Source organism: Lissotriton helveticus, chromosome 3_1 (genome assembly GCF_964261635.1).
Source record: "Lissotriton helveticus chromosome 3_1, aLisHel1.1, whole genome shotgun sequence".
Taxonomy (NCBI): Eukaryota; Metazoa; Chordata; class Amphibia; order Caudata; family Salamandridae; genus Lissotriton; species Lissotriton helveticus.
In genome coordinates this window covers 422,140,514-422,160,713 of record NC_136061.1, presented here as the reverse complement: position 1 = coordinate 422,160,713, position 20,200 = coordinate 422,140,514, and the positions used below count along the sequence as shown (strand labels likewise).

At 46.4% G+C, this 20,200-nt stretch overlaps 1 protein-coding gene across 1 annotated transcript in view; it reads right to left on the bottom strand.

Moving 5' to 3' along the window:
- Positions 1 to 20,200, bottom strand: part of CYP20A1 (cytochrome P450 family 20 subfamily A member 1) — a 252,235-nt gene that overhangs the window by 205,123 nt on the left and 26,912 nt on the right. The window contains exon 5 of the mRNA XM_078680270.1: positions 8,981 to 9,148. Coding sequence (XP_078536396.1) covers positions 8,981 to 9,148 — 168 coding nt within the window. The remainder of the gene's footprint in view (positions 1 to 8,980; positions 9,149 to 20,200) is intronic.

Here is a 20,200-nt window from a genome sequence, read left to right as displayed (position 1 = left end):
ATCCAGCTGCATCCAGTGCACAGTGGATGGAGGTGCTAGCTATTTGTTTACCCTCTGAAGCAATTTCAAGTGCCCTTTTTACATATTGTTCTGGGAGATGTTGGATGAGCCTCTCCATTGAATCCCAATGTGACTGGTCATCACGAGAAAGGAGATCAAAGGTGTTGGCTATCCTCCATTGGTTGGCTTAGTGTGCTGCCACTCTCTTACCTGCAGCGTCTGTTTTTCTTGCCTCTATATCTGGTGGGGGTGCCTCGCCATGATGTTTTTGAGCTCGCACTCTTTCTTGCTGTAGCAACCACTAGGGAATCTGGTGGTAGTTGACCCTTTATATATGTTGTATCAGTAGGGGACTGCTTATACTTTTTATCCACTAGTGGTGTAATGACGCTTGCTTTTAGTGGGTCTTTAAAAATGTCTGTGGTATGTCTGAGCATACCTTTAAGCATTGGCAGATATTGTACTGACAGTTAAGGGGATGAAAGTGTTTCAAATAAAAATCATTCTCCAATGGTTCTGTGTGGAGCTGAACCTTATGATAACTAGCTGCTCTACCTATTAAGTCATATGATGTAGTAGTATTATCTGTAGGGGAAGGTGTAGCCGGATACAAATTGGGGTCCATGTCTGCAGGCAAGTCTGTGTCGTATGTGTCTCACAGATAGTCTTGAGGGGGGAATAGAGTATTGGTCCCCATCATTTCCATGGTCTCTATGTTCCTGGAAGGAATGAATAAACCCTCAGGGGAGTTGTGCAAGTCTGGTGGGATAATGGGTGGTGGACTGGTGCCTTATCCACCTTCTTCTTGCGCTCTGGCCAATAGGGGCTGTCCGATGCTTCCTCGAAAGTCAATTGTCTCTTTTCTAGCTTTTCTTTGGTTTGTGGAAGTGCGGCCATTATTCTACCAGTGTCTGGGTGAATCAGCAAGCAGTTGTTTTTACCTGGCATTGAAATGTTCTTGTAACCCTTGAAGTACCGGTTCTACAGTTTCAGAGATGGTATTTTGTTTGACCGAAGTATGCGACTTTGGTTCCGAAGGAGTTTTCGATGCCTAGGTTCTTGGTGCTCAAGCACTTGATTTCAGTGCCGAGGCGACCCTAGGTTTCAGTGTGGCGGCCTCTGATTCTTAGTCTCGACTCGAGGCGGATGACTGGTTGGCATTGGCCTTATGCTGTTGCTGGGGTGCCAAGCCAGAGCTAGCCGTTTCCAATCCAGCTATTCTGTGCCGACCGTGGCCCGAAGGCAGTGGTGGCCATTGCGAAGGATTCAGTCGGTCTAAGCCTGACTGCCGAGCCTTAGAGATAGCTTGTTGAGATTGTGGTCGGGATGGATGTGGCACATTACTCACAGTTCGACCCTGTGGAATGCCCTCAATTTCGAGTTTGGATCCGGAGATGTCACCATGAGAGAAGGATCCCTTGTCCGCTGGAGAGGCATGAATTGTGCCTCATGGTGGCATTTTTTTTTTTTTTTTTTCAAAAACCTTTATTGTAGGAAAACACAGTACATCAGTGCAATGCAATCAGATAATACAATGACAGTCAGTAATGCTAATAACCTGGACTTCCCGCATGGGTCAGCAAACATTTCAAGAAAGAAAAACCATTTAGAACCGAATCACCCCCCTCCCCACCCCATAGTTGATATCATTCACAGTGCTGTAGGTGAAGAAATAAGAGAAAAACAACATCTGTTGGCTTAGCTAAGCAATTAAAAATTAAAAGTCCGTGTGACCTAGGCAGCTCAGCAAGCGGGGCACACACAATATAGCAGTCGTAGACGAACTCGCAGGTGCGCATGGAGGTATATTGTCTTTCAGAAGGCCCGTAATTCCAATTGTATTTCAGTCTTGTAGTTCTCAGGGCATTACTCGCAATACACAAAACATGAAATGTACATTTGTCACATTAATTGCCTTATAGGTTCCCCTTTTAGTCTCCGCATTCCTGTATGGCCTGGGGTTCCTCCCTCCCATATTGTTTTCACTCTCCAGCTCCTCCTCACTTTCTTCACGCTGCCGAAAGAGATAGGACGTTAGCGGAACCCATATGTCTTTTGGACGTGACTGGAGCGGCAGGAGTTCCGCGTATGAGTGCAACTGGTCTTTCCATGTGGCCATGGTCGAGATCCATATCTTGAATTTGGTGGCCCACCCCCTCCCCCACCTGCAGGCCACCTGTTGCTTGGCCAGTAATAGACACATCGCCAAGAACTTTTTATGTGTAGTTGCTACATTTTGTGTGAGTCCCAATATGGACAGGCGCGGGCATGGCGCTATGGCAGTGCTCAACATTTCTGAAAGACCTGCAAAGACCAGCAACCAGTACTCGTCTACCCTGGGGCATGTCCATGCTAAGTGTGCAAAGTCTGCTCCGCTCTCGCCACATCGGACACAGCCGTCAGTTTTCCGTAGTCGGATTCTGTGGACTTGGCCGGGGTGTGGTACAGCCGATGTAAGAATTTAAAATGTATGAGGCGCAACCTAGCATTGCTGGTTATGGCATGTGTCTGCGTACAACTGATTTCCCATTGTTCGTTTGTTAGTGGGGAGTCTAGATCTCTGTCCCATTCGGACCTGGCTCGCAAGGGGGTAGTTCGTGGTGGGTTTTGCACATGTTTATAGATTAGCGAGACTACGTGCTGCGGGGCTTCCCTTGCAAGAGTGCGTGCAGGGGTGCAAGGGTGGCAGGTTCCTCCGGAAAGGAGGGACTGAGCGCACGAACAGCCTGCCGAAGCAGTGTGTATAAAAAGACGTCCATGGTTGAGGGTGAGCGTTCGCCAAAGAATTGGTCTAGTGTACGAAAGTGCCCATTGAGGTAGAGGTCCCCCATGTACGGTAATTAAGGCCTAGCAGCATCTTACGTCCAATAGCCTCGCATGTGACTTGTAGTCGGGAGTAATTGAATAAGGGTAATCTAGGTGAATAAAGCAGTGGGCTGTCCATACATCGGGCTATGCGCTTCCATGCCATGGCTGTGCAGTCGACTGTCGTCGGGTCGCGCTCCCTATCCCCTGCAGCAGCGAATATGAAGTTAGCTATAGGTGTCGGCCGCATGTGTCCCTCATCGACCGCTAAGTGGGCCATGTATGGCGGTGGATGAAACCAATAGGTGGCAAAGTGGGCTTGCGCGCTATCATAGTAGCGCTCGAAGTTGGGCACATCAAAACCCCCCCTGATGGTAGGGCAACGTCATTGTACTAAGGCTGAGTCGCACTTCCTTCCCGCCCCAAATAAGCCGTGTCAGTTGTGTATTCAGTGTGCAGAAGAAAAATCTGCCAGGGTGGTATGGTATATTGGTGAAAAGATATAATAGTTTCGGCAGAATCACCATTTTAATCAGTGAGATGTGCCCCGCCATTGAAAGTGGGAGGCGCATCCATTTGGTGGTGATGTCAGTAATTTTGTCTATTGTCACCCCGTAATTGGCTCTCATAAGGCTCTCCCTCTGGCGCGTGATCTGCACACCCAGGTACCTAAGGTCGTCCATTTCCCATACCAGGGGGTAGTCAAGTTGGTGCTGTTGCATTATGTCCGTGAGGGGGAAAACTGCAGATTTGGCCCAATTAATTTTTATTCCCGCAATATACCCAAATTTCGTGATTTCGCGCAGTATAGGGCTTAGATTTTCCCGGGGTTTGTGGACATAGAGCGTCATGTTGTCGGCGTAAAGGGATATGAGCAGCTGCCGTGTAGGGTAGATAAGTGCTTGATGATTATGGTGCTGCCGCAACTTCGCTGCTACGGGTTTTATGGCAATCGCGAAGAGTATGGGAGAGAGCGGGCATCCCTGGCGCATACCTCTATGTATGTAAAATGGCGAGGATCTGGACCCATTCAGCAGCACTACAGCTGTTGGTTGATTGTATAATAGTCGTATCCAGTTCAGAAAGCTATATGGGAGCCCTATACGCTCTAATATGCCCAGTAGATAATCCCACTCCAGCGAGTCAAACGCCTTCGTGGCATTGAGTAAAACTGCCGCAGCTTCGCAATGTGGGTCAATATCTAGCATAACCGCATGGAGAGTGCTCAAGTTATGTGATGTCGAACGGTGTGGTACGAAGCCCGCTTAATCTGGGAGGACCAGGCGCTCCATTAATAAATTGAGGTGGACCAAGAGGACCTTCGCTAGTATTTTAGTGTCACAATTTAGTAGGGACAGGGGTCGGTAAGAATCGCATTGCATGGGAGGTTTGCCAGGCTTAAGTAGCGATGTTATGAGTGCTTCCCGCATAGTCGCCGGGAGAAGTCCCTCCTCGAGTGCAGCGTAAAACACCTTTTTTAGGATAGGAGTAGGGGTGCGTAAGCTTTATAAAATTCAATCGGCAGGCCATCTGAGCACGGTGCCCGGCCTGACTTCATTGTCATGATGGCTTCCGTAATCTCGTCTAGCTCTAATTTGTGATTCAGGAACTTCTGTTGGGTAGGCCCCAGCCACGCCAGCGCAATAACCTCTAAGTATGTAGGTAGGTCAAGTGGTGCACCTGTATGTGACGAGTACAGTGTCTTGTAAAAGTCTTGGAAGACGCGAATTTGGTCCGATAGTTTATTGTGCGTGTTTCCCTGGGTGTCTTGGATGGCAATTACGTAGTTGGCGAAATTAGGGGGTTTGATGGAGTTCGTCAGAGCTATTCCGGGGCGGTCTCCCTCTCCATAAATGCGTGCCTCATGCGGTTTACCGCGAAATCGACATTCCCTTTCTGCAGCGAGTTCGTATTCAGTAAGTTTATCGCATATATGGGCCATGGTCGCTGCAGTATCTGCGCCCTGACTGAGTGTTCACTCTAATGTATGCAGTTCGGTTTCCAGCTTGCGAAGGTCCGCCCTAAGGGATTTAAGTATTCCTCCGCCTTTGGCTATGCACCACCCGCAGATGGTGACCTTAAAAGCCTCCCACACCGTTGTGCTAGCTACTGATGTCAGGTTTCGGTCAAAAAAGTCTTGGATGTCCTGCTCTAGTTCAGTTCTGAAAACCGTGTCAACAAGGTGAGAGGGGTTGAGGCGCCAGCCCAAATATGGGGAACAATCCAATGGAATCTGTAGTTCTACTAGTACTGGGGAGTGGTCGGAGAAGGTACGGGGCAGGTGAATTGCCTGTGCTAGCCAGTGCGCCATCCCTGTGGACGTAAATACGTAATCAAGTCGAGCCCAGGTGGCGTGAACTGCTGAGTAGTGTGTACCCTCCTTAAGCCCCTGGTGCATGTGTCTCCATGTATCTATCAAGCCGTTCGCATCTGCTATATCTCGTAGTGTACGCTGCATGGCATTGTAATGTGCAGGCAGGGAGTGAGACCTGTCCATTGCGGCTGTATGGCAGTGTTAAAGTCACCCCCCAGGAGAACGTGGGTGATGCCAAGTGCTTGTATTTTGTCCCATAGCAAGAGCAGTGGATTGGGAGTGTCAGTGTTGGGGCCATAGTATCTGGCCAATAGGATGTCGTGCATGTGCAGTTGTCCCCACAGTACGCAGAATCTACCCTCCATGTCAGATTCCATGCCTTTGGGCGGGAAGGCCACTCCGCGCTTGACTAGGACGGTAACTCCCCTAGAATAGGTAGAGTACGATGAAAAATTACGACACATGGCCTATCGGGCTGCAAAGGGGGGGTTGTCATTGGGCGCCAAGTGTGTCTCTTGCAAGAGGGCTATGACTATGTTATGTCTATCTAAGTACCCCAGGATTTGCCTGCGTTTTCTAGGGTCGTTGAGGCCCCGAACATTCCACGATGCCACTTTAAGAGTTCAGGGCGTGTGTGTCACACCTATCGGTTCCACAGTGGTACCTACTTAGCAGCGTGTGGTTCGAAAGAGTTACCTCACTCTCAGCACTGAAAAAAAAGTTGCGTATTAAGTTTTGATGTCCCACCCACTCCGGCGTCCCCAACTTGCCGGGTACTGAATTCCCACCCTAGAAACTAAAACACATTCCAAGTATCGAGATCTCCCCCATGGAACAGGGGGGGTAAGGGGTACGCCCTATGGGGGAGGAAGTACCACTAGGGGCACCCGACTAGTCCAGCCACCTCCATACTTACACCCACTAGCCTGCCAGCTGTTAGGCAAGGCAGTCAGTATTGGGACGGAGGTGGGTAGCCGAGCATATCTACATTTCGCATATTCCAAAAAAGACATGATAGGGTATCATATACATCACCAAAGAAGTTCACTCATTCTGAGCGTGGGGAAGCAGTGTGTCTCTAATCGGGCGACCACCTGCCACGAGTATCAGTTCTGGTGCGATAGTGCAGAGCTTGATCTGGAGCGGATGTGGGAGTCAGTCTCCTGTGAAGGTGTCTTTTTAATGCGTTTGATGTAGTCCTCCGCCGGGTGGTGAAGAAATGCTGCCTCCCTCGATGCGTGATTTTGAGCTTCGCTGGGTAGAGCATGTCGTAGGGGATCTCTTGTGTTTGTAACTTCTTTTTAACGCCCGCAAACCTGCGTCGGGCCTCCTGCACAGCTGGGGTGACATCGGGGGAAAAAAGCCAGAGTTGTATTTTCATAAGGCACTTGCTGTTTTTTCCGGGGCAGCCGGAGGACCGCATCTCGGTCGCGGTAATTGAGTAAGCGGGCTGCTAGGGACCTATGCACCCTCTCCACAGTGAGGTGGTGAGAGAAGGAGCCTCTGCCGAAAAGGTCTATGAGCAGTTTTTCTATAAAGTCCTCCATACGGCCCGCGTTAGTGGTCTTCGCAAGGCCCATGATGCGTATATTGTTTCTGCGGGACCGAGCCTCCAAATCTTCATTTTTGTCGGCTATTATTTTAAGTAACTTGTCCATTTGTGAGACGTGGCGGTCCCGCAACGTCGCTCCATCCTCCAAGTCCGATATTCTGCTCTCCGCTTCCTACAGGCGAGTGTCGCGCTGCCCCAGCTTGGCTACCACAGTGTCCATTCTCGCATTTAGAGTGTCTATTTTAGAATCAATGGAGGTGAGACTGTGCTTCATCCCGAGCAGGAGCTCTCGCCAGTCTTCCTCAGGCGGGGCGTAGTTTTGTTTTGCAGCGGCGTCTGGAGGTTGAGACACTGGGGTTTTGCGAGTCTCAAAGGGGATTTTGGATTGTCTAGTGTCCGTGTGTCCCATCTTGCTGCGTCACTGGTATGTGTCGGAAATGGAGCCTCAGCACGCAGTAGGCAGGAGCGAGATAGTAGGGCTTGGTGATAGCACTCCAGGCCCCTCAGCCCCAAGTTGGTTGTAGCAGCCCCTCGGGCTAGTCCGTACACCAGGCAATGTAGAGATCCCAACCGGGCGCAGTGGGGGGAGACAGGCAGAGTTATATGGCCTGAGGTGTGCTCAGCTGCAGCCCAGGAATGTATGCCTTTGATGTGTGGCACTGGCGCTCACGTGGGCAATAGGGGCAGAGGCCTTCTGAAAGAACCAGTGTGATCGTGACCAGGTCGTCACCGCTTTCGTTCTAGTGGGGGGGATGGGGTGGCCCAGCAGACCAGCGAGTGTTCCTCCCTTGCGCTGCGTCTGGGCAGGGTAGGGAAGGTGCTGCAGCTAATCCTGAGTATGCTTCTGTGCCAGGCACTTGACCGATGGAACTGCAGCCCAGAGATCCACAACCCCACGGGGTTTCCAAATTGGCCTATGTGTAGGCTAGCTGGCCTCCACAAAATGGCAGCGGTTATTGCAGCTCCATCTCCTTTCCCGCACTGCCGGCCTCGTTGCGGTATGCCCTGCGCCAAGCTGGTGCCAGCCCCCCGTCCAGCGCTGCCCACCGGCCGTCTGTACTATCTGCTCCGGGGGGCCCGCTTACACACGAGCGACACCAGCGGGCAAGCGCTGTGGCAAGTGCTAATGTTCCAGCGGGAGATGGGGCGGGGGTCGTTGTTCAGGCCCACCCGCACCTCACCTCAGCAAGCAGTCCAGTGCTCGGCGGCAGTATGTGGCAGGTGTTGTCGCCGCCAGTGCAGGGTGTCTCCAGGGGCCCCCCTAGGTATCGTGGAGCTCACCAACCTGTTCCGCTCCTCGCGCTGTCGGAGCTCCCGTCCGAGTCATCTTGTGCGCTGATCTCACAGCGTCTTTTTGATCTGAAGCACTTACACGCCTGACATGGATTCCTGATGATCCGGCAACAGGCATAAGTTACCCACCAGGTGTTGGTCTGTGTGTGAAAACTTAGCATGAGAGCGTGGGCAAAAAAAGAAAAAGTGTCTGTTCCATCACAAGCTAAGCAGAACATGAATGGAACTTGGAAAAAAAGAATCTGTCTCGAAGGGCGAAGGGCCTTTGGGCCATGGTTGACTGGAAAGCGTTGGCATCAATAGGCGACTGATGTATACTATAAGTAACCACGATCGATGACATTACTGATGTTAGAGGTCCAATTGTTAGCATTTTTCTGATGTCAAGATAGAGCAGAGGAGTACACAACTGAACCCGAAGGCGGAAAAAAATTCTAGCAATGGAGTCGAGGATCATGCGCATTGCAAAGCAAGTGAAGGAGTAATCATTACACCTCGTGGCTCGAAAGACTTCTTGGAAGAAAAACAACCTGCACACTTCGAGCCCAACACTAGATAGATAGCGGCCTTATGCTAAACATGTGTGTCCACAGTCACACATGCTATCAAACAGGGTGTTACTCTAGTCAAGACAGAAGGCAATTAAAACATGGTTAACTGTCTTACAGGAAGAGATCGAATAAAAAGAAAGACCTTCCTCAGAATAAGTAAAATGGCAAATCAGGAGGCTGTGACATACCCAAAAAGGCTGCTTGTTGTACGTGTATTGGCCAAAGCAAAGGTCCTGCATCTACTAGATGATGCAGCTCAAAATTAGACAGCCAAACCGTGACAATCCTATGCTAGAATTACATCAACTGCCACATCTGAAAAAAGCCAAAAACGCAACTGGGTTTGCCTTCAATGTCTTCAGTGCAGTTTGTTCAATTACTTTTCAGAACTTCAAACATATGTACACATTCCCGTACAGGGTATCGGCCCAGTAATCTCGGGTCCTGGTTTCCCCTTGAACTTACAGCACAGTGATTCTTGCGGAAGCGGATCAACTCCTGCTCATCCTCGAAGCTATTCCCCATAGCTGTCTGCGTCACTGACTTCATGGCATAGCCCAACATGTGCTGGGTGAGGGGCACGTGCTGGGATGCTGGAAAGGACAGCCATTTTGTTACCAGGTCTTCTGACAACTGAAAAAAAGGAGACACATCTGAATCAAGCTCTCACTATAATCAATTCTAAGAGCAACAAAGAATTTAATCAAATGAATGAACCATATGTTTTTATGAAACTATAATGTACTTGCAGTTGTTAGGCTTCTGAACATACCTGAGATGCCACATTTGAGATAAGTTTAGCATTTTGAATTGCGATCATTTTCATTCTTTTTATATACTGTATTGTCTTTTCGGCCTTATAATGGGCATATGAAAGTGGGGAATAACCTTCCTTTGCTTTCTACTTCTAAACTATTTCCTGCATTTGTATGAAAGGCTTTCACTTTCCTTTTATAGTAGTTAGCTGTTTGTATACTGGCACAGCTCTATGTGGAAACTGGAGAAAGATCACAAGGAAGGTAGGGATTAATGGGCTGCAAAGTGTCAACTGAGGTTTTACCTCAAAAACCCAGCACCTACTAATGGACCCAAATGTTAGCACCAAGTGCAGATCTTGAAGTTTTTCTCACATACCCCAACCCTCTAATTTGAATATTGGATTGATCCAGTGACTCTGTGTAAGAAATGGGATGCCTGGTTGGCTGAGGTGTGCACCAGGGCCGGGCAAGAACCCCCACTCTAGTCAGGGTAAGCTAGCCACACACTAAAAGATAACCTAAGCTCACCCTCTGGTTGCTTGGCATAGAGCATTCAGGCTGATCTAACGAGGCAATGTGCAAAGTATTTGTGCAACACACACACACACACTAACACAGTAAATACGCCACAAAAATACTCCATACAGGTTTAGAAAAAGAGAGAATATTTATCTGAGTAAAATAAGACCAAAGCGAAAAAAATCAAATAAGTAGAAGTCGAGATTTTAATTTTTAAAGATTAAATGCAAAAATATTGCTTAGAAGTCAATAGCGGTCAAAAGGTTACTATAGATCCTGAGGGACCAATGCAAATCCAAAGTTCAGGCAAACCGTGCTGGAGGGCAGACTGACTACAGGACCAAAAAATGGCCCGCTGAGAAAGTACCTTGGATGGAGCAAAGCGTTGACGGCACAATGCGTCAATCTTTTCCAGGCAGTCAGGTAGCTGCGTCTTTGTCGAGCTTAGCCGAGTGAAGGCAATGCGTTGTCGCCAGGCCACACAGGCTGTAGAACGCTGTAGTTAAACAGCCTGGATATCGAATGGTGATGCCTCGATTTCGATCGGCACAGTGGTAATTATGCATTCGTTTTGTAGAAAGCTGCAGACCCTACTTCTGAGGCCCAGAAATGGAGAGGGCACATCAGGCAAGGGTATGACTCACAGAAGCAGAGTCCAGCAGCACCAGCAGAATTGCAGGAGGTCTTTTGTGTTCTCAGAAAACAGGAGGCAAGCCAGCAAACCCTTGGAGATCACTTAAAGATAAGGCAGAGACCAGCTTCCTTCAGCAGAGTCTAGGAGCAGCAAGGCAACAAGCAGAAAAACAGTCCTTCAGAAAAACAGTCCAGTTGAGTCCTATACGCAGCACAGCAGTCCTTCTCTCAGAGGTTCAGTTCAAGATCCAGACGTGTCTGATTTTAGGGAGTCAGAGACCTAGTACTTATACCCAGAAATGCCTTTGATTTAGGGGGTGAGGTCAAACCCTCTCTCTGAAGTGCCCAAAGATCCCTTTCAACCAGTCCTGTTTGCTTGTCTGCCTGTGGGGGGTAAATCTTTGTGTGTAGAAAAGACACTACCTTTTGAAGTGTGTCAGCTCCGGCCATTCCTCCATGCTTTGGAAGACCCATCAGAATGCAGATGAGCTTCACCTTCTTGTGCTTGTGGCCATCTAGAGGGAATGCACAAAGTGTAGCTGTCACCCACCCCATACACGTATTGGAGACAGGCTGTCAGGCACATAAAGCAGTGAGTGCCGAAAAATGTCCGCTTCTAAACGTGCAAAAACAAGATTCACCTCAATACAGAGATCTTGGCCTAATTCCATTGTTTTTTGCTCCTCATGCCATTCCAGTCTAAATCCAACCATATGCAAATCAGTCCTGGCCATGTTCACCATGGAAAAGTCCAGCCTGAACTTCCAGGCCAGGTTCTCCCAGGACTGGAAAACAAGAATCCTAAGAACAGGTTTGGGGTTTCACCCCTCATCAGCCAAGCAAGCTTGACTCCAGTGGCATGGACAGCATGGGACCCACATCTGGGCATCCCCAACCCACTCAAGGTGACAAATGCAAAAAGAAAAGGTGATGGTCAGAATGTTCAACAATGTTAAACATTCACCTCAGTATACATATCTGGTCCTAAATCCATCTTTTTTTGCTCCTGTGGTGGCGAAGTGAGCTAAATAACGACAATGGATTTAACCCAGATCGAAAAGTGACAACGGGGGCGCGGGCGGGGGATTGTCTGAAAACGTTCAGCGTTCCGTCCATCATCTTATTGTGTATTGTTCGCACTAAGTTGGCATGGTATGGCCAGGCGTGGGTCCCTTGCTCACTTTGCCACTGGATTCAAACAAGCCTAGCTGATGAGGGGTGTTACCCCGAAACCAGTCCCAGGATGATTGTTTCTAGTCCACGGAGGACATGCCCTGGCAGTTCGGGCTGGACTGTTCCCCGTGTGTAGAATTACAATAGGGGTTCCAAGACAACAAGTCTCCATATTTACTTTGTCAAATGGACAAGTAGACCAAACTCTTTTTTCAGCTAGTTTATAGCACCACAGTATGGTTTTTGGAAAGAGGAAGGTCACTTGCTAAGGCAACATTGGCATCCATTTTTATAAGATGTTCACAGTAGTAAATATGGTTCAATAATGCAAATCCTTTACTATTAGGGTGTGTGCGCTAAAGAAATATTGTAAGATTACATTACCTTCCAAAAAGAAAATGTGTATACGTTTGCAAAATAAAATTTTTGTTCTTTATAATGCTCTCTGTCAAGTACAAACACATGCAGAAGAACAGGTGTAAGTTTGCAGATTGTTTTAATTGGAAAATTGGTTAAAAACCATTATTGGCATCATATAAACCGATATATTGGGGTAAAAGTCTTAACAAAAGTAACAATAGTGCACCCGGAGGACCCAGACTTTGAATGGGTGAAGACTTATGATTTCAGAAATTTACAAACCACACTCATAGCAAACGCTGTGGAATTACATTTTTTCCCAAGCAAATATACATGAGAACGAAAGGAGGAGAGGGGGAATATCTGCTTCCTCAAAATAAAAGACCCAACCCCCAGTTTTTTGGGAGGAGGTACCGTCACTTTCCACTCTGCAAGGGGTATTTTATCATGCAGTACATTTCAGACCAACTTTGAGACCCTGTGGGGTAGATTTCCTTCTCAAAAATCTTCTGCAACGTTTGCAATTGTAAGCCAAACTAACATGCAAAAAATTATTTTTAGAATTGAACCCATAACATTTTGACTGACAAAGCCTTGCAGAGTTGTGAAATGTCCACTAGTGCTTGGTAAATGCTCTCAATAATTGCAAACAAGGGAACTGAAGTACAGTGGGATGTAACTTATTTGCCCACAAATTGTACAATGTAGTCAAATAGAGAAGGTCACACCGTGAGGAGACGTGTTGACCATAAGATGGGTACCTGGGCACTGAACTGCAAATATAATCTGGATTTACAGTACCACTTTATGAAATTGAGACATGCTTTGAAATTATTTTGAACAAGCAGTTCACAAGACACTTCCTCATAAACTAAAAAGAGTAATAGTATGTTTAGAAGAAGCATATATCAGGAACTCTGATATGATCAGCATCTTTAAAGTGCTGACAAATTAGACCTCCCTGTGATCAGAACGCAGGCCTAAACAGAGCCCATTCAAAAGCAGCCTCTGTATACTCTGGGTGCTCAAAGATTCAACATAAATAAAACCTCAGTATTTTTGGAATCAGGTATAATAATGAAGGTGATATAAGGAAAGTCTGGCTAGAATACAAATCCTGGATAAATGCATGCTAGCATAATCAAAGCTACAAAATAAAAGTTTTGATATAATGAGAAAGAAGCCATAATGTGTCACCTCAATGCATAGCATCAAATGGGACAACTGATTTCCTTTACAGGAGGAGTAGGAGATTTCGGATGTATCTTGCCCCTTGAACAAGTAGATATTGTATACAATTCTACATCACTGAAGTCTCCTACGTATCCGCTCTGCCCTCTAAACAAACAAGGGGACTGCGGACAGCATGTCCTTACAGAAGGGGATATAGCCTTCTCCTTCTGTGGAATTTTCCTGTGGACAAGTGTCAAAGCAAAAGAAGATTCCAATTCCTCCTAAGAAACCCTGGCAAATTTCCCATCATGCAAATAGGGGTCTTGTTGAAGTGTTTTTTACCAACACATTGGTTTACGCAAGGTACAAGTCTTACCACTCATTTGGAAAGTCAAGCAGAGTCTTCGGATACTCTCATCCCCAGTCTTCTTGATGCTCATGGGCTCAGCTACAGGTACCCGACTGGTTACTATCAACAGGAAGTTCCTGGGCATATGTGGGATTACCATCTCATGCTGGCACCGGGTACTGCATCCTATTCTCCCAAATCACACAGTGTTTGGTGACCACTCCAGTGGAAACCTGTTCCTGTGCCACTTTCCATAGAACCGCCAGAGTAGGGCACTGAACGTGTGCCTTGTTCCTTGATACACTTCTTGGGCCAGTCCCCCAGTTGCTAGCAACTATAGAAATGTGGTGGTAACCTAGATTCCAACACCTGGTCTGTCGTTCACTGCTTTTTTCAGATCCCTTCACCCTAGGAGTAATTTTACCTTCTTGCTGGGGGTGATATGCAGCCTGTGCCTTTGTCAGCACAGCTGACTGTGTCGAAGCCTTGTATGCCTCTGACCAGAAGTGATCTAATGTGATCGCAATCAGGTAATTGCTCAACAGATATCCAGCACTATTATTTACTTACATTCCTTCTTCACTACAACTTCTACTCAGGCAAAAGGGTACTTACTCCATGTCCTCCGCATTTGCTACCACGCCACTGTCACTACAACCAGGGACTACCGCCACCACTACGAGAGAGAAACTCATCAGGCTTGAGAAACCTTCTTTCAACCGTACTCCAGCAGGCACAAGTATCCCTCAGGGTGGGAACCTTTCTACCACTGCTACCCATCCCACTTTCACATCCCATGGTACTTGCATATCCAAAAGGATATGGTAGCAAGTCATGGATTACAAGGGCAAGGCAAAGAACATGGGCAGCAGCAGGAGGTATTATGGATGAGGGGGGTATTCTAGAGCAGCATCCACAGCAAATGGTGACTGATGTGGTTGATGGTGTGATCAGGGGACAGCATATGCAGCCTGTGGACACAAGGGCTCAAACTGAAGCCCATGGGTTGTAGCCCCCGACAGGCGTATAGTCTGCTATGGAGAGATCGATAAGGGTGAAAGGTGAGGCAAAGGCCGGAGACACTGGGAACGTTTTAGTTTCAGATTAATGTTGAAAAATAATAAGCAGAGTCAGACCCCTGAACCAAATTAGAATTGAGGTGTAATGATGTGGAGTGTTAGACCAACACAAACGTAAGCAGGTTCAAATCATCAATGCTTTACAAACTATTTGGGCTAAGACTAATAAATACAGTGGCACGGTCTTTGATATGAAATATAAGTAACCCTATAAAAAAAATCTTTGCATAAGAATGTATTTATTTGTTTTACTTCAATTTCTTTATGTCTTCGTAATTATTGGTTTGTTTCCTTTAGCTTTCGAATCTACTGAATACAGCAAAAAGATCCAGTTCATTTCATTTTCATTTCATAAAGCTTTATTCGGAACAAGAAACAAGTCCATAAAAGCACAACATACAAAAATACAGTTAAGAAAAGCGGTGGCCGTACTAATGCAAACTATACAGATCAGTTAATAATGATTAAAATGATTAAAACTGCATGCTTTTCCTAGCGTTAATTGATTTTAAAAGAAAGGTAGCTGTATAAAAACACACGTCAGGGTGTTGAAGATTAAAAATCAGTCTCATGGAGTCTTTTACAGTCCTAACTCCAAACTTTACGAACACTGGTTTAAGATAAGCAATCCGCAAATATTTATACAGTTGACAAAACAATAGAAAGTGCTTAGTGCTTTGTAAACAAATGTTATCACATGGGCAGGGACCAATGGGTGGTGAACGCTGTTGTGGGAAGGCCACTAGATTGTGGACTATCCCAGTTCTCAATCTAGTCAACACAAACCGGTGGGCCTTCCAAGTCACCTGCGATAAATACGGTTGGAAGCCCGAAAATTCATTTAATTCATGATATAAAATACAGGAGGAAAGTTCAACATTGTCTTGGTGCCGTCTGTTAGCTTGATGATTTAAAAAAGAGTTCTTGATTTCCTGCTTGGCTAAATCAGAGGCACCACAGTGATTAGTAAAAACATCCAGGCCAAAGTACTCCTGAAAACTGTCCACATTATACTTTAGCCAGGGAATCCTTCGATAGTTATCCAGGGACAAACAGTCAGATATGATAGATCTACACAAAGACGTCTCTTCTTTCATCCATATTGAGAGCCAGAGCATGAGTGGTCTCAGGAGAACCAAATCGGAAAGGTGAAAACTATCCAATTCTTTGTGCACTAAAACGTTGGAAACTGAGCTGGGTAGACACAGAAGTCTCTTTAAAAAAGTGTTCTCCTCTACCTGGAGCAGTCCCGCCGGGGCGTAGCCCCAGACACCTGCTCCATACAGGGCCGTAGAGAGGCATCGAGACTGGAATATTTTGAGCATATCATAGACACGCCTGTCCCCCAACTTCGTAGCCAACGTAAATATGCCATTAGAACTCCTGGCCATCTTAGACCTTACATTATTGTGTTCGCTAGACCATTTGTTATGTTTACTGTTTGAGAAAGTAACCCCTAGATAAGAAAATGTATCAACAAGTTGAACCTTGTGCCCATCAATGAAATATGAAAAGGGCTTCTTTCCGTTCCTCCTCCCACATTCCATTACAAAGGTTTTGGATTTGTTAATTACTAGCTTTCTTCCTTCGATGAATAGGGAAAAACCATCCATCAACCGTTGGAGGCCTATGGGGGTGCGTGAGATTAGAACCGCGTCGTCCGCGTATAATAATACTGGGACACGGTCACCGTGTATTGTGGGGGCATCCACTGCCATAGATTTTAAGATGGAATCTATCTCGTTAATGAAGAGTGTAAAAAGCAGTGGAGCCAACACACATCCCAGTCTAATTCCACGCCCGATTTTAAACTTGGTGGTACATTCCCCTTGGATACCGTAACGTACACAAGCACGTAATTTGGTGTATAATCATGCCAGAAAAAATACGATACCCCCAGGGGCCCCCATTTTAATAACTTGGCCCACAGGATGGCGTGATCCACTAGATCAAAGGCACTGCTTAAATCCGCAAAGCAGAGATAAATAGTGCCTGGTTTTGCTAGGGTATATTTATCGATAAGCAAGTCTAAGTTAAGACATTGCTCTATCGTGCCACGACCTTTCCTGAAACCAAATTGACTGTCAGCCAGTATACCATTCTCCTCCACCCATTCTTCTAATCTTACCATGAGGACTCGACTCATGACTTTTACGGAAGAATCCAGCAAGGAAATCGGGCGATAGTTTTTGGCATCCCCACGATTACCTTTCTTGAATATTGGGACAATTATGGATTCTTCCCATGTCGGAGGAACCTCATTGCAGACTGCAACGTTAAAAATATTAGTTAAAAGTGGGCCCCATACCTCGGGTACTAGTTTATAAACGTCGATTGGGACCCCGTCTGGACCCTGTGCTTTCCCCCCTTTACTAGCCCTGATACTGTCTAAGACCTCTGAGACAGAGATGTTGAGTGGCAATGGGGCCATCTAACCACCGTATCCTCCTTAACACTATCGGAGTCAAAGATCTTAGAGAAATGAGAGATCCACTCTTCCCTAAGGACGGTGGTTGTTAGTTCAGGGGTTTTTTCATCTTTAAGAAATGGGGGATTAATTGTTTTCCAAAACAGGGTACAATCGTTCAGTTCAGCAGCCCGAGCCAGGTTGTCCCACGCGTCCTGCTGGAGCTCCGCTTTCCTGCGTTTTAAAGTTTCCTTGTAGCTACCTCTGAGACTTAAAACCAAGCTCTTGTCTCTAGGTTTGATTGCTAGTGCCTTTTTTAATTCTTTAAGGGCTAATGTACAGGCTTGGTTAAACCATCCCCGCAAGCGACCTTCCTTATGCTTAGCGTAATGGTAAGTTTGGAATCAATAATAGAATTGATGTAGATAAAACGTTTAATAGAGTTACCAGTGGCATCACCGTCATCTAAAATCCCTACTATATCTGTCAGACAACTTTTAATAAAGGAACCAGACGCAATCTCAGCCTTGTCCCCGTTGCATCTGATTCTCATACCATTGGGGCGGTGGGGTTCGATGTTATGAATGCTCCCCGTGTTAGGAGTCCCTTTGTTTTCCCATAACAGGGCCTCTACAGCCAAACAGTTATGGTCACTGAGCTGCATATCTACAACTTTAGGTGCCATAATCCAGGGTTCTAGGCTCGAGGAGATACAGATATAATCAATCACTGAGGAGGCACCGCGGCCTGTGAAGGTCGGGGTATGTTCTTCACAGTCATTTTTGTCATTAACCATAATATTCATATCATGTCCGTGGAGGAAGAGATTTAATGATTCCCCATATTGATTATGTTGAAAGTGTAATGCACCCTCTCCTTGACAGTTTTCCACCCCGCATAAATTTAGGTCAGAGAGTGGGCAGGTGGTAGCATTGAAATCCCCTGCCATAAACAGGTCAAAGACGACATTAGAGGTTATGATAATATCGTCAAGGGCACTAGATAATGCTTTTACCGCCTGATCCCTGGTGTTGTCGAACATATTGTTATAAAAGTTAATTAAAAGGATGTTCCCACCATCTGCATAATACAACCACAAGATCTGAGAATGCACCCCCACCGTTACATATTTTTTGACCAACAGGGGGGTTTCAACAGATATCAGAACCAGGAGACCCCCCCTTCGCTCTCCCTGACAAAGATCCAATTGCGGGCAGCTGATATGAAACGAATCCGTCATAGCCCTTAAAATCCAGGCACCAGGTTTCCTGGAAACATATAATTTCGAATAAGGCTAAAAATTCTGTCCAGCCCAGACAATCCGATTTAGACCTGATACCTGCGACATTCCAACTAGCAATATGGCAGCTACAGAGACCTTCTCCATAGGGTAATCGCCCATTGCTATGCTGGATATGTGCAGGCTGTGTACTAACCTCGGAGTTGGTAGTCTCAGATGGACTCTCCATACCTTCTCCAATTTCATCCACAGTGGCCACAGACATACAATCTACAGGGGTACATACTTCACTGGCGGTGGTTATACATCCCAATGGGTGAGAACCATATCCACCACAACTTGAGCCCCGCTCCTCCTTATTGTCAATAATGATTAAAGCAGTCTCCAGTCAATCAGTAAGGTCTAACCCACTCAGACATTGGAAACGATTAGAAGTATCCACCTGAAATCCACTTTGCTCACCATAAAAACCTACACCCCTCCTCTTCGGCTGACCATCGTCCTTGTGAGGCTGGCCTATAAACTGTCTGTAAAAATAGCCTAGGGGGCGAAGAGAAATACCATTCTCATTACAAGGGCGGGAGGTGGCTCTAATTAGGGTAGTAGTTGCAAGGTGGGGATTACTAAAGTTTATGATAATGCAATCACCAGGAATGTTCTTAGGGGTAGTACCAATCCAGTTGGTTCTAGTGGTAACCAAAATCTGATCCGCCAGTGCAACAGGAAAGCCACATTCTCGATTAAGCCATGCCACGGTTTTGTGTTTAAGCGAATCCTGCGATTCGTTTGCACGGTAAAGCCCCTCATCCTTGACTTGCGGGACGTTGGTCAGTACCGCCACATACGGTGCACAGTCAGGTGGGAGATTTGGATATAGATAACCGTGGTTTTTGGACTTCCCCCTATCTGAGTTGGTAGACCGAGTACCTGAAATTCCGGTAGAAGGTAGGATGGGGGGCGGAATTGGGACATGTAGGTATCGCTTTAGCTAAACGTTTGGTGGTCGGCTGAGTAGGCTTGTTGGTTTGACCTTGAACCATGACAGCTGTGTTAGAGGTATTACTTTGCTGTAGGGACGGACAAGAGTCAGGCCGGACCACAACAGCACCTGATGAACTGTTGTTAGGTTGCATAGGCATGCTGGTTCCACCACACGCCATAGGGGCCAGTGAGGAACTAATATTTGGGTTCAAACTAGATTGTACCAATCCCCCCAAGCGTGTCAATTCCCTAGATACTATCTCGAGCTTATCCAGTATGGGTAATACAATTTTTTCAAGCTTGGCATCGATGATACCAATCAAGGCGTCAAACTGGTCAGGGGCTAATGTAGAGTTGGTGGGGCTTAAATCATCCTGGGGTCTGTGTACATCGTTAGTTACTCCCTCTGATATAGGGTCTGTGTTTCTTTTATACTTCCGGGTTACCCCCTTTTTTGGCGGCATTATTCTGCTTAAATGTCTCCCTGACCTCAGTACTACTCTTTGAACTTTAGGAGTTGAAATTGGTGTGCTAGGAGCTTCGCGGTCATTTGTGGAAGCATTGGTATCTTGATTATCCTGTGGTGTCGGCGAAGCAGTGCTACCCTGGATATTAGAATTATCCAGAGAGCCTGTCGCATCACTATCATCGGTGACTGGGATGGACTGAGGGGTGGACAGAGTAATTGGTATCTCAGTGGAGGTAATCGATGGGTCTGAGACAATCCCCCGTCCCAAGGATAATCTACGTTCTTTATTTATTTTGTCAACAACTTTCACCAGATAGTTGTTGAGTGTTGCTACAGTGGATCGAACGTTCCCTCCCAGGTTTTTAGACATTTTACAAGGGGAAAACACTACACAGATAAGATGATGGGGGACCTTGTGTTAAGATAATAAAAGAGATAATTTTTTTAAATTCCGACAAGCAATGAAATGAAAATAAGCAGAAGCCCAATAATAAAAATTATCAAGTAATCCGGGTACAACTGCTGTAATTTAGTACTAGCAGCT